This window comes from Triticum aestivum, chromosome 3A (assembly GCF_018294505.1).
Source record: "Triticum aestivum cultivar Chinese Spring chromosome 3A, IWGSC CS RefSeq v2.1, whole genome shotgun sequence".
In the NCBI taxonomy this organism is placed as follows: domain Eukaryota; kingdom Viridiplantae; phylum Streptophyta; class Magnoliopsida; order Poales; family Poaceae; genus Triticum; species Triticum aestivum.
The window spans coordinates 693493073-693508128 of record NC_057800.1 but is presented as its reverse complement, the minus strand read 5'-3'; the positions used below and the strand labels follow the sequence as shown (position 1 = coordinate 693508128).

At 43.7% G+C, this 15056-nt stretch overlaps 1 protein-coding gene across 1 annotated transcript; it reads right to left on the bottom strand.

Annotated features, from left to right (window-relative positions):
* Window positions 1–10837: 10837 nt before the first annotated feature.
* On the bottom strand, window positions 10838–12056 carry LOC123059184 (probable esterase PIR7A). The gene is made up of 3 exons (XM_044481810.1): window positions 11531–12056; window positions 11325–11462; window positions 10838–11214 (listed from the first exon to the last, which is right to left on the bottom strand). The coding sequence occupies exons 1-3, from the start codon at window positions 11903–11905 to the stop codon at window positions 10930–10932; spliced, it is 798 nt and encodes a 265-aa protein (XP_044337745.1). The 5' UTR covers window positions 11906–12056; the 3' UTR covers window positions 10838–10929.
* Window positions 12057–15056: the final 3000 nt, after the last annotated feature.

The following is a 15056-nucleotide window of genomic DNA, read 5'->3' as shown; positions in this document are numbered from 1 at the left end:
AACAACATACGTTGTTCCCTTTATCATCGGTATGTTACTTGCCCGATATTCGATCGTCGGTATCTCAATACCTAGTTCAATCTCGTTACCGACAAGTCTCTTTACTCGTTCGGTAATACATCATCCCGCAACTAACTCATTAGTTGCAATGCTTACAAGGCTTAAGTGATGTGCATTACCGAGAGGGCCCAGAGATACCTCTCCGACAATCGGAGTGACAAATCCTAATCTCGAAATACGCCAACCCAACATGTACCTTTGGAGACACCTGTAGAGCTCCTTTATAATCACCCAGTTACGTTGTGACGTTTGGTAGCACACAAAGTGTTCCTCCGGCAAACGGGAGTTGCATAATCTCATAGTCATAGGAACATGTATAAGTCATGAAGAAAGCAATAGCAACATACTAAACGATCAGGTGCTAAGCTAACGGAATGGGTCATGTCAATCACATCATTCTCATAATGATGTGATCCCCTTAATCAAATGACAACTCATGTCTATGGCTAGGAAACATAACCATCTTTGATCAACAAGCTAGTCAAGTAGAGGCATACTAGTGACACTTTGTTTGTCTATGTATTCACACATGTATTATGTTTCCGGTTAATACAATTCTAGCATGAATAATAAACATTTATCATGATATAAGGAAATAAATAATAACTTTATTATTGCCTCTAGGGCATATTTCCTTCAGTCTCCCACTTGCACTAGAGTCAATAATCTAGTTCACATCGCCATGTGATTTAATACCAATAGTTCACATCACCATGTGATTAACACCCATAGTTCACATCGACATGTGACCAACACCCAAAGGGTTTACTAGAGTCAATAATCTAGTTCACATCGCTATGTGATTAACACCCAAAGAGTACTAAGGTGTGATCATGTTTTGCTTGTGAGAGAAGTTTAGTCAACGGGTCTGCCACATTCAGATCCGTAAGTATTTTACAAATCTCTATGTTAACAATGCTCTGCACGGAGCTACTCTAGCTAATTGCTCCCACTTTGAATATGTATCCAGATTGAGATTTAGAGTCATCTGGATCAGTGTCAAAATTTGCATCGACGTAACACTTTACGACGAACCTTTTTGTCACCTCCATAATCGAGAAACATATCCTTATTCCACTAAGGATAATTTTGACCGTTGTCCAGTGATCTACTCCTAGATCACTATTGTACTCCCTTGCCAAAAACAATGTAGGATATACAATAGATCTCTGATCAACAATATGTCATTCACATATACTTATCAGAAATGTTGTAGTGCTCCCACTCACTTTCTTGTAAATACAGGCTTCACCACAAGTCTGTATAAAACTATATGCTTTGATCAACTTATCAAAACGTATATTCCAACTCCGAGATGCTTGCACCAGTCCATAGATGGATCGCTGGAGCTTGCATATTTTGTTAGCACCTTTAGGATTGACAAAACCTTCTGGTTGCATCATATACAACTCTTCTTTAATAAATCCATTAAGGAATGCAGTTTTGTTTGTCCATTTGACAGATTTCATAAAATGTGGCAATTGCTAACATGATTCGGACAGACTTAAGCATAGATACGAGTGAGAAACTCTCATTGTAGTCAACACCTTGAACTTGTCGAAAACCTTTTGCGACAATTCTAGCTTTGTAGATAATAACACTACTATCAATGTCCGTCTTCCTCTTGAAGATCCATTTAATCTCAATGGCTCGCCGATCTTTGGGCAAGTCAATCAAAGTCCATACTTTGTTCTTATACATGGATCTCATCTCAGATTTCATGGCCTCAAGCCATTTTGCGGAATCTGGGCTTCATCATCGCTTCCTCATAGTTCGTAGGTTCGTCATGGTCAAGTAACATGACCTCTAGAACAGGATTACCATACCACTCTGGTGCGGATCTCACTCTGGTTGATCTATGAAGTTTTGTAGTAACTTGATCTGAAGTTTCATGATCATCATCATTAACTTCCTCTCTTGTTGGTGTAGGCATCACTTGAACTGATTTCTGTGATGAACTATTTTCCAATTCAGGAGAAAGTACAATTACCTTATCAAGTTCCACTTTCCTCCCACTCACTTCTTTCGAGAGAAACTCCTTCTCTAGAAAGGATCCATTCTTAGCAACAAATATCTTGCCTTTGGATCTGTGATAGAAGGTGTACCCAACAGTTTCTTTTGGGTATCCTATGAAGATTTACTTATCCGATTTGGGTTCGAGCTTATCATGTTGAAACTTTTTCACATAAGCATCGCAATCCCAAACTTCAAGAAACGACAACTTAGGTTTCTTGCCAAACCATAGTTCATACGATGTCATCTCAACGGATTTATATGGTGCCCTACTTAACGTGAATGTAGCTGTCTCTAATGCATAATTCCAAAACGATAGTGGTAAATTGGTAAGAGACATCATAGATCGCACCATATATAATAAAGTACGATTACGACGTTCGGACACACCATTACACTGTGGTGTTCCAGGTGGCGTGAGTAGTGAAACTATTTCTCATTGTTTTAACTGAAGGCCAAACTCCTAACTCAAATATTTTACTTCTGCGATCATATCGTAGAAACTTTTATTTTTGTTACGATGATTCTCCACTTCACTCTGAAATTCTTTGAACTTTTCAAATGTTTCAGACTTGTGTTTCATCAAGTAGATATACTCATATCTGCTCAAATCATCTGTGAAGATCAGAAAATAACGATACCTGTCACGAGCCTCAATATTCATCGGACTACATACATCAGTATATATGATTTCCAACAAATCTTTTGCTCGTCCATTGTTCCGGAGAACGGAGTCTTAGTCATCTTGCCCATGAGGCATGGTTCGCAAGCATCAACTGATTCATAATCAAGTGATCCCAAAACCCCATTAACATGGATTTTCTTCATGCGCTTTACACCAATATAACCTAAACGGCAGTGCCACAAATAAGTTGCACTATCATTATTAACTTTGCATCTTTTGGCTTCAATATTATGAAAATGTGTATCACCATGATCGAGATCCAACAAACCATTTTCATTGGGTGTATGACCATAGAAGGTTTTATTCATGTAAACAAAACAACAATTATTCTCTAACTTACATGAATAACCGTATTGCAATAAACATGATCCAATCATATTCATGCTCAACGTAAACACTAAATAACATTTATTTTAGGTTTAACACTAATCCCAAAAGTATAGGGAGTGTGCGATGATGATCATATCAATCTGGGAACCATTTCCAATACACATCGTCACTTCACCCTTAACTAGTCTCTGTTCATTCTGCAACTCATGTTTCGAGTTACTATTCTTAGCAACTGAACTAGTATCAAATACTGAGGGGTGGCTATAAACACTAGTAAAGTACACATCAATAACATGTATATCAAATATACCTATGTTCACTTTGCCATCCTTCTTATCTGCCAATTACTTGGGGTAGTTCCGCTTCCAGTGACCAGTCCCTTTGTAGTAGAAGTACTCAGTTCCAGGCTTAGGTCCAGACTTGGGTTTTTTCACTTGAGCAGCAACTTGCTTGCCGTTCTTCTTGAAGTTCCCCTTTCTTCCCTTTGTCCCTTTACTTGAAACTAGTGGTTTTGTTTACCATCAACACTTGATGCTTTTCTTGATTTCTACCTTCGTTGATTTCAGCATCACGAAGAGCTTGGGAATCATTTCCGTTATCCCTTGCATATTATAGTTCATCACGAAGTTCTACTAACTTGGTGATGGTGACTAGAGAATTATGTCAATCACTATTTTATCTGGAAGATTAACTCCCACTTGATTCAAGCGACTGTAGTACCCAGACAATCTGAGCACATGCTCACTGCTTGAGCTATTCTCCTCCATCTTTTAGCTATAGAATTTGTTGGAGACTTCATATCTCTCAACTCGGGTATTTGCTTGAAATATTAACTTCAACTCCTGGAACATCTCATATGATCCATGACGTTCAAAACGTCTTTGAAGTCCCGATTCTAAGCCGTTTAAGCATGGTGCACTAAACTATCAAGTAATCATCATATTGAGCTAGCCAAACGTTCATAGCATCTGCATCTGCTCCTGCAATAGGTTTGTCACCTAGCGGTGCATCAAGGACATAATTCTTCTGTGCAGCAATGAGGATAAACCTCAGATCACGGATCCAATCCGCATCATTGCTACTAACATCTTTCAACTTAGTTTTCTCTAGGAACATAAAAATAAAATAGGGGAGCTAAACGCGAGCTATTGATCTACAACATAGATATGCTAATACTACCAGGACTAAGTTCATGATAAATTTAAGTTCAATTAATCATATTACTTAAGAACTCCCACTTAGATAGACATCACTCTAATCCTCTAAGTGATCACATGATCCGAATCAACTAAACCATGTCCGATCATCACGTGAGGTAGAGTAGTTTCAATGGTGAACATCACTATGTTGATCATATCTACTATATGATTCATGCTCGGCCTTTCGGTTTCTGTGTTCCGAGGCCATATCTGTTATATGCTAGGCTCGTCAAGTTTAACCTGAGTATTCCACGTGTGCAACTGTTTTGCACCCGTTGTATTTGAACGTAGAGCCTATCACACCCGATCATCACGTGGTGTCTCAGCACGAAGAACTTTCGCAACGGTGCATACTCAGGGAGAACACTTATACTTTGATAGTTTAGTGAGGGATCATCTTATAATGCTACCGTCAATCAAAGCAAGATAAGATGCATAAAAGATAAACATCACATGCAATCAAAATAAGTGATATGATATGGCCATCATCATCTTGTGCTTGTGATCTCCATCTCCGAAGCACCTCCATGATCACCATCATCACCGGCGCGACACCTTGATCTCCATCGTAGCATCGTTGTCGTCTCGCCAATCTTATGCTTCTACGACTATCGCTACCGCTTAGTGATAAATAAAGCATTACAGGGTGATTGCATTGCATACAATAAAGAGACAACCATATGGCTCCTGCCAGTTGCCGATAACTTGGTTACAAAACATGATCATCTCATACAATAAAATTTAGCATCACGTCTTGATCACATCACAACATGCCCTGCAAAAACAAGTTAGACGTCTTCTACTTTGTTGTTGCAAGTTTTACGTGGCTGCTACGGGCTTAGCGAGAACCGTTCTTACCTACGCATCAAAAACCACAACGATAGTTTGTCAAGTTGGTGCTGTTTTAACCTTCGCAAGGACCGGGCGTAGCCACACTCAGTTCAACTAAAGTTGAAGAAACTGACACCTGCTACGTCTCGAGCTAGCATTGGTTTTCCCCGAAGAGGAGGGGGTGATGCAGCACAGTAGAGTAAGTATTTCCCTTAGTTTTTGAGAACCAAGATATCAATCCAGTAGGAGGTCACGCGCAAGTCCCTCGTACCTGCACAAAACGGTAGCAACTCGCAACCAACGCTTAGGGGTTATCAATCCCTTCACGGTCACTTACGAGAGTGAGATCTGATACAGATAATATTTTTGGTATTTTTGGTATAAAGATGCAAAATGAAAAGTAAAAGCAAAACAAGTAAAATAAAGTAATGGAGATTGATATGATGAGAATAGACCCGGGGGCCATAGGTTTCACTAGTGGCTTCTCTCAAGAGCATAGATATTCTACGGTGGGTGAACAAATTACTGTTGAGCAATTAATAGAATTGAGCATAGTTATGAGGTTATCTAGGTATGATCATGTATATAGGCATCACGTCCGTGACAAGTAGACCGACTCCTGCCTGCATCTACTACTATTACTCCACTCATCGACCGCTATCCAGCATGCATCTAGAGTATTAATTTAAAAACAGAGTAACACCTTAAGCAAGATGACATGATGTAGAGGAATAAATTCATGCAATATGATAAATACCCCATCTTGTTATCCTCGATGGCAACAATACAATACGTGCCTTGCAACTCTTTCTGTCACTGAGTAAGGACACCGCAAAATTGAACCCAAAGCTAAGCACTTCTCCCATTGCAAGAACTACCAATCTAGTTGGCCAAACCAAATGGATATCGAAGAGACTTGCAAAGATAACTCAATCATACATAAAAGAATTCAGAGAAGATTCAAATATTATTCATAGATAAGTTGGATCATAAACCCACAATTCACCGGTCTCAACAAACACACCGCAAAAAGAAGATTACATCGAATAGATCTCCACGAGAGAGGGGGAGAACATTGTATTGAGATCCAAAAAGAGAGAAGAAGCCATCTAGCTACTAGCTATGGACCCGAAGGTCTGAAGTAAACTACTCACACTTCATCGGAAGGGCTATGGTGTTGATGTAGAAGCCCTCCGTGATGGATGCCCTCTCCGGCGGAGCTCCGGAACAGGCCCCAAGATGGGATCTCGTGGATACAAGAAGTTGCGATGGTGGAATTAGGTTTTTGGCTCCGTCTCTGGTCTAATGGGGGTACGCAGGTATATATAGGAGGAAGGAGCACGTCGGTGGAGCTCCGAGGGGCCCAGGAGGCAGGGTGGCGCGCCCAGGGGGCGCCCTCCACCCTCGTGACCTCCCCGGAAACTTCTTGGAGTAGGGTCCAAGTCTCCTGGATCACGTTCGGTGAGAAGATCACGTTCCCGAAGGTTTCATTCCGTTTGGACTCCGTTTGATATTCTGTTTCCTCGAAATACTGAAATAGGCAAAAAACAACAATTCTGGGCTGGGCCTCCGGTTAATAGGTTAGTCCCGAAAATAATATAAAAGTGGAAAATAAAGCCCAATATAGTCCAAAACAGTAGATAAAGTAGCATGGAGCAATCAAAAATTATAGATACGTTGGAGACGTATCAACACCCGCCAGCCACCTGTGTGCAAAGCACGTCGGTAGAACCAGTCTCGCGTAAGCATACGCGTAATGTCGGTCCGGGCCGCTTCATCCAACAATACCACCGAACCAAAGTATGACATGCTGGTAAGCAGTATGACTTATATCGCCCACAACTCACTTGTGTTCTACTCGTGCATATGACATCTACGCATAAAACCAGACTCGGATGCCACTGTTGGAAAACGTAGTAATTTCAAAAAAAATCCTATGCACAAGCAAGATCATGGTGATGCATAGCTACGAGAGGGGAGAGTGTTATCCACGTACCCTCGTAGATCGAAAGCGAAAGCGTTAGCACAACGCGGTTGATGTAGTCGTACGTCTTCACGATCCGACCGATCAAGTACCGAACGCACGGCACCTCCGAGTTCAGCACACGTTCAGCCCGATGACGTCCCTCGAACTCCGATCCAGCCGAGTGTTGAGGGAGAGTTTCGTCAGCACGACGGCGTGGTGACGATGTTGATGTTCTACCGACGCAGGGCTTCGCATAAACACCGCTACAGTATTATCGAGGTGGACTATAGTGGAGGGGGGCACCACACACGGCTAAAAGATCAACTTGATCAATTGTTGTGTCTGTGGGGTGCCCCTGCCCCTGTATATAAAGGAGCAAGGGGGGTGCGTCTGGCCATAGGAGGAGGCGCGCCGGAGGAGTCCTACTCCCATCGGGAGTAGGACTCCCCTCCTTTTTCCTAGTTGGATTAGGACTTGGGGGGGAAGGAGGAGAGAGGGGAAAGGAAAGGGGGGGGGCGCCGCCCCCCTTCCTTGTCCAATTCGGACATGGGGGGGGGGGGGGAGGGGCGCGCGGCTGCCCCTTGGCCGCCTCTCCTCTTCCTCCACTTGGGCCCATAAGGCCCAATAGCCTCTGGGGGTTTCGGTAACCCCTTCGGTACTCCGGTAAAATCACTATTTCACCCGGAACACTTCCGGTATCCAAACATAGGCTTCCAATATATCAATCTTCATGTCTCAACCATTCCGAGACTCCTCGTCATGTCCTTGATCACATCCGAGACTCCGAACAACCTTCGGTACATCAAAACATATAAACTCATAATATAACTATCATCGAAACGTTAAGCGTGCGGACCCTACGGGTTCGAGAACTATGTAGACATGACCGAGACACGTCTCCGGTCAATAACCAATAGCGGAACCTGGATGCTCATATTGGCTCCTACATATTCTACGAAGATCTTTATCGGTCAAACCGCATAACAACATACGTTGTTCCCTTTGTCATCGGTATGTTACTTGCCCGAGATTCGATCATCGGTATCTCAATACCTAGTCCAATCTCGTTATCGACAAGTCTCTTTACTCGTTTCGTAATACATCATCCCGCAACTAACTCATTAGTTGCAATGCTTGCAAGGCTTAAGTGATGTGCATTACCGAGAGGGCCCAGAGATACCTCTCCGATAATCGAAGTGACAAATCATAATCTCGAAATACACCAACCCAACATGTACCTTTGGAGACACCTGTAGAGCTCCTTTATAATCACCCAGTTACGTTCTGACGTTTGGTAGCACACAAAGTGTTCCTCCGGCAAACGGGAGTTGCATAATCTCATAGTCATAGAAACATGTATAAGTCATGAAGAAAGCAATAGCAACATACTAAACGATCAGGTGCTAAGCTAACGGAATGGGTCATGTCAATCACATCATTCTCCTAATGATGCGATCTCGTTAATCAAATGACAACTCATGTCTATGGCTAGGAAACATAACCATCTTTGATCAACAAGCTAATCAAGTAGAGGCATACTAGTGACACTTTGTTTGTCTATGTATTCACACATGTATTATGTTTCCGGTTATACAATTCTAGCATGAATAATAAACATTTATCATGATATAAGGAAAAAAATAATAACTTTATTATTTCCTCTAGGGCATATTTCCTTCAATTGACCCCACAACTGTTTGAATCCGCGCGAAGCCACGCCATGAAGACATATGCAATCTATGGAATGCTAATAGAAGACCTACAGCTGGCCCTCAAAGGCCCCTCCATGCGCCACCGGCCGGGCAAAGACCGCGCTGCGACAAATCTGGACGGGACGCTAGATCTGCGGCCACCGCTGCCACCCATCACCAGGCAAAGCAGCACACACTCTCCCAGCCATGGAGGCGAGGGCCTCCACCGCATAGCCAAGGCTGCCGCCCTGACTGCCTCACACAGCCACCCCACTTGAGCCGCCTTAGGAGAACCCACCGCGAACCGCCTGCCCGAGCTCCTACGGCACCGGGCCCGCCGCCACCTCGGCCAATGCACGTGGTAGTGGCGGCAAGGGATCTGGCAAGGTGGAGGATACCGGCACGAGGGTTGGAACCCTGGGCGTCGCCCCGGGGAGGTGACGCGAAGGGGGGACTCTTGCCCTTTACTGATCAAACTTGCATAACCGGTATGACAAACTTAGTCAAGCTTAGTCTCAAATCAAACAGCCCTGTAATCCCCATGTTTTACCATACCAAGCTCGTGTCACGGACAGTCAGAACCAAGCGACGACAAGCAGGTGGGGGCGGTTGCGTCCAATGAAGGGAGGAGGGGATTAAATGAGTTGGTTGTAGCCTGAGGCCAACTCCACCGTGTGACCCCAAACGGACGTCCGTTTTGTCCGTTTTTCTGATCATTTGGGTAGGGCAATGGGATCGTGTCAGGGCCTGTCCTGGGATGCGGTGGTCGTGCGCCCAACGCACGGACGCATCTCGGCCGCATCCTGTCCGCATACTTTCTGTATGCAAGCCCTTAAACTTTTTGTCATCATTCATTCTTGGTACATGGGAATGCATAACCAAATTTTGACTAGAAAAAAGCAAGACCAAAGAAAATAAGAACCACAAGAATATATTTTAGAAGATATCCAACTTTCATAATTGCTCCTGTAAGTTGGATTAGTGCCTTCTCGATGCATTCATTGTTGATCTGCGGAGGAGCCGCCTTCATCTTGCGTGTTTCTTTTTTCTTCGAGTCTAAAGAAGTAGAGGTTGCTTCCTTTTATCTAGTCTCGTGTCTAGCCTCTAATCTAGTAACAAGTGCACTTGTCTCATCTACGACCTCTATGCTAGCTAAAAGTGCACGAACATCTACTAAATTGCGCTCTATCAATATATCGATGTACTCTTTTTCCCAATACCAAAACTTGCATCCATTCTACACAACAAAATTTGAAGTTAGCACAACTAGTCAAATCTAGAGCACAAACCAAAGCTAAAAAAAGCACATACCCATCGTTTAAGCACTTGATGAACACCCATCCGAGATGTTCCGGCGTTGTAGACACGCGGCGCACGACCTTCTTTACGCAGTGGTCACACTTAATGAGCGGCAACGGTGCGTCGACGAGCTTTTAGGCTAGCACCGAGCCCGGCCGACCGACATTCGTGTATCTGCCGGCGGACCACGGACGGTGTAGATCCGAGCGGCTAGAGGAGGAGCCACTGCCTGCATGTGGCCTTGCGGCCCTGCCATGGCCTTCTGGCCCGGTGTCAGGCCAGTCCATGGCGTGGCGCGGCCTCCCACAGCCGGGCGAGCTCAAGACCGACCGGATCCGGTCCAAATCCGGTCGGCGGGTGCGCAAAACAGGTGGCCGTGGTTGGGTAGCTCGGAGGCGCCGAGTGGAAGGGGCTGGGCGAGCGCGCGTCCGAGCTGCACAGCTACAATGGCAGCAGCAATGGCGGCGGCGGCGAGGAAAGAGTAGGGAAGAGTGGAGAAGAATGGAGGGTGTGCGGCCGGAGGGAGGGAGGGGGGCGGATAGAAAAAGACGCCCCTGTGCCACCGACGGGCGAGCCAGGGGAGCACACGCGCAGACGGCCCGCGCGTCCGTGTGATGTCCGTTTCACCCCAAAAGTGGCGCAAACTTGGGCCGGAGATGGGTCGAAAGCGGACACAAAATGGACAAAAGTCCGTTTGCGTTTGGGCGCTGGGCCGTCTGATTCGTCCGTTTTACCTCAAACGGACACGCGCGGACAAGATGAGGTTGCATGGTGGAGTTGGACCTCAAGGCCGGACGTACAGTTATACACAACCACAATACACGAATTGTCCGTCACCGCGACAAGGATTCTCAGTCATGCTTTGCCGGCGATCCTGAGCAGAACATCGCAGAGCTCCCTGGTCTTGGAGAACATGGCCATGTGGTCGGCTCCGGCGATCTCCTCGGCCTCCGTGCCGGGGCTGAGGTCCACCATCCAGCGCTGCATCTCCTCGGAGAAGGAAGCGTCCTCCATGGCCACCACGTACACCTTCTTCACCGACGCGTAGTTGGCGTCCGTGAGCAGCGTCTCGTCCTTTACCATCGCGTCGTCCACGAACAGGCGGCCGGGTCTCACCAGCATCGTAGCCAGCGTCAGATCCTGCGTGCCGGCCACAAAACCAATGTCAGCATCTTGTATGCCGTAGGTAAAACCCATGTCAGCATCGAGGACTAGAACATCTGGGACGAAAAAGATTGAGTTCTTGTTACCTCAGCTGGGCTTCGATCGTACAGTTTTGCTGCCAATAATTTGGGGCCGAACACGAGAGCAGGTCGAGGGCCCTGACTCGTCTCCAGAACCATCCTCTCGCTGTCCATGAAAAATTCCGGCGTGGTTCTTCTGGAGAACTGGCAAGAGTCACCAGAAATTAGCCAAGTATCGATCGGTGTCAATGGAAAACTTGAGGTTTGCTTACCTCTTCCATGGTGACGCCCATGTGCCTGCCGACGCACGGCATGCACGCGTCGAGGAACACGGCCGCGGCGACCTTGCGCGGGAGCCTCTCCATGGCGAGCGCGATGTTGAGCCCGCCGAGGCTGTGCCCGACCAGGACCAGCCTCTCGCCGGCGGGCGCCGCGGCCACGGCGTCGAGCAGCGGCCGCGAGTAGTCCTCGAAGGACGCCACCTCGTCCATGCCCGCCGGGTGCACGCCCGACGCCGCCATGTCCAGCGCGGTGACACGGTGCCCCGCGGCGCGCAGCATCGGCACCAGCTTGTACCAGCACCACGCGCCGTGGCCTAGGCCGTGGACGAGGATGAAGTGATCGCCGCCGCCGCCGCTCCCCTCCATCGGATTTCACCTCCGATGAGAACGAGTGAGGGCGCTACGTTGCCGGCGCTCTGCGGCTCGTGGCTGCGGCTTCCGGATCTCTTTGCCGAGAGAGCAGTACTGTATCTCACTGGCATGTGAACGTGCCAATAGTAGTTTTGGACCATGCCAACCTGAGTGAAGCGTCGTCTTTCCAGTAAGTCAAAGCAGGTTTTGATTGTATCCCTTGAGTAGTGGACATCAGTGAGCAGTCCCTATGACAAGCGTCGTCTTACCACCTCACAATTTTGATCGTATCCCTTGAAAAATACGGAGTATTTTTCTTTTTGTAGATTGACACATGATAATGCACTTGTCTTCTTGTGATGCTTTGCTGAAGAAAATTCTGAAAATTTATGCTAAACATGTGGATTTTGAGGTATTTTCGACCAAATGCAATAAATATGAATGTTTAACTCTATCCGTCGCTTTTTTTTTCAAACCGCGAGAAGCGATTTGTCTTGCCAATTAAATCTATTGTCAACTAACCGAAGCAAAAACTTAGAAGAAAGACTATAAAAAAATGAAGATTGCAACCGAACGCCAAAGACACCACTCACTCGACATATTTCCACAGCAAGACAAAGTCGACACACACCACCGAGGAAAAGCTTCATGGAGCTGTCCACATGTGCCATCGGTATCATGTGTCTACCACGAGCCCACGGAATCCAAGCCAGCCACACGCAACAAGGCGACTTTATGCAAGAAGGAAGATCACTGCAGGATTCAAAATATCAGAGAGAAGGTTCGTATCGGTTTGGTTTCAACATATTGGATGTTGGATATCGGGTGATATATGATAGGATATAAAATATATCTGGATTATTTTCATTACTCTTGATAAAAACATATCATGTTGTTTAGTTAAAACATGCATCATGCCAAAAAATGGATTTAAAGATTATTAACTTGTTAATTAATAAACTACTTAAGATAGATGCAGAAAATTCTTACTCTTAGATTGGAATCATGAGTCCCGCTTCAGTACAAATATATACTTCACCCAACCTCTAGGTTTACTTCCACCTGCTATAACCAACTAGGACAGCTCCCTTGTTATGTTGGTTACTTCATTTTTCTTCTTGTTGTGCATCTTCTCAGCCTGGTTTTCTTTTTCCTAGGGTTTTTGTTTGGCCTCTTTCTTCTTCTTCTTTTTTCACTTGTTAAAATTCATGAACATTTTCTTAAACTCGTGAAACTTTTTCAAATACAAGAACTTATTATTTGAATCCATGAACTTTTTATAAAATGAGTGAATGTTTTTCAATTTCGCAAAAAACCCAAATCGATGAACTTTTTTCAACTTTGAAACTTTTTCAAATTCGCGAACTTATTTGACAAATTCATGAAGTTTTTTTCAAAACAAAGATTTTTTTTTTCAAACTTGAGTACTTTTCTTGTCAGATTCGGGAACTTGTTTTCCAAATCGATGAACTTTTTCCAACTTTGTGAACTTTATTCAAGTTAGTGAACTTATTTGTCAAATAGATGAACTTTTTGTCAAACTTGTGATTTTTTTTTCAATTTCAAGTTTTTCTTTCCAAATTCCTGAACTTTTTTATAAATGGATGAACGTATTTCAATTTCACAACTTTTTGTCAAATCCGTGAACTTATTTTCTAATTGATAAAGTTTTTTCAATTGTGATAACTTTAATCAAATTAGCGACTTATTTGTCAATCAATGAACTTTTCTAAAATTCGTGAACTTTTCTAACTAAATTTTGATTTTTTTTTCAAATTGATGAACATTTTAAAGTTCATGATTTTTTTTCAAATTCGTGAAATAAAATAAATCAGTGAACTTTTTAAAATTTTCCGAACTAATTTATCAAATGCATGTACTTTTTTGAATTTAATAAAAACCTATAAACGTGTGAACTTTTTTAAAATCCATGAACTCTTTTTTAAAATATTTAAAAACCATCAACCGTTTTTTTAGTTAACAAAATAACAGAAGAGAAAACCAAGAAGTGGAGGAGCGAGGCACTTGGGTTGTGGTCCACTAAGGTGGGCCATTTTATATATGCACGTTCAATATTTTTGGAATACATTCTTAACAATTCATAAAACATAAATTTTCTGAAGTGTACCTTTTTATACACATTGTATATGTCAAAGACATTTTTTATACGTGTTTAACATTTTCTAAATACATGATTAATATTTTTGAAAAGTTATTTCTTATGTCTATTTTTTCCATATACATGATACATTTTCTGCATACATCGGAAACTTTTTTCTAATATGAATTCAATATTTTCAAAATACATGATTAAGATTTTGAAGACATATGCTTTGATGTTTTACTTTTTCAAACACAATGTACATTTTTCTTATACATCGAAAACAGTTTTTCTTAACACGTTTACCATAATGCATGACTAATTTTTTTCAAATGTTTTATGATTAACACATATCTATTTTTAATATACATTTATAGAATATACGGATGTATATATAAAAGAAAAAAATGAAAGAAAAACCAAAAGAAAAAGAAAAGGCGTGGCTGTGAACTGTGGCACCTGCGCACTGGGCCGTCCAAGTCTCGTGGTCGACCAGGCGTAGCGTCCCTACGTCTCGCACTAAGCGAGAGATAGGTGCGCCCATGGTTTCCTATTTGATGCGTAAGTCGCGCCCTAGCGACCTAACGTGTAACCTGATGCGCCTTTTCTCAACGGTAAAAAAAGGAGAATGGTTAGGCTTTTCTTTTTTCAAGAATTTTTTTCGATCTATTCATTTTAAATCATGGTTGTACAACGAACACTAAAAATAATAAAAATTACATCCAAATCCATAGCAGCAAGCGACGACTACAAGCATTGAAGTGAGTTGAAAGCGCGCCGCCGTCATTGCCCCCCCTCCCCACCCACGCTGGAGTCGGGCACAACTTGTTGTAATAGACAGTCGAAAAATCATTATGCTAAGGCCTCATAAGACCAGCACAGTAGAACAGCAACCACCACCGATGAAAAACCACGCAAATCGAAAAGATCCAACCCAAAGACACATGGACAATAAATAGTTCCGAGCAAATCTATTGAGGATAGATCCACCGAAGATACATCTTCACACGCTCACCAACGATGTTAGATGCAACACCGGAACAAGGCTAGGCGCGAAGACCTTTA

Excerpts from the sequence above, each read along its gene's own strand:
- LOC123059184 (XM_044481810.1), bottom strand. The coding sequence starts at position 11,905 with ATGGAGGGGAGCGGCGGCGGCGGCGATCACTTCATCCTCGTCCACGGC. Across the intron at positions 11,463-11,530 it reads TGGGCGTCACCATGGAAGAG|TTCTCCAGAAGAACCACGCC; the intron begins GTAAGCAAACCT and ends GACTCTTGCCAG. Across the intron at positions 11,215-11,324 it reads ACGATCGAAGCCCAGCTGAG|GATCTGACGCTGGCTACGAT; the intron begins GTAACAAGAACT and ends GCCGGCACGCAG.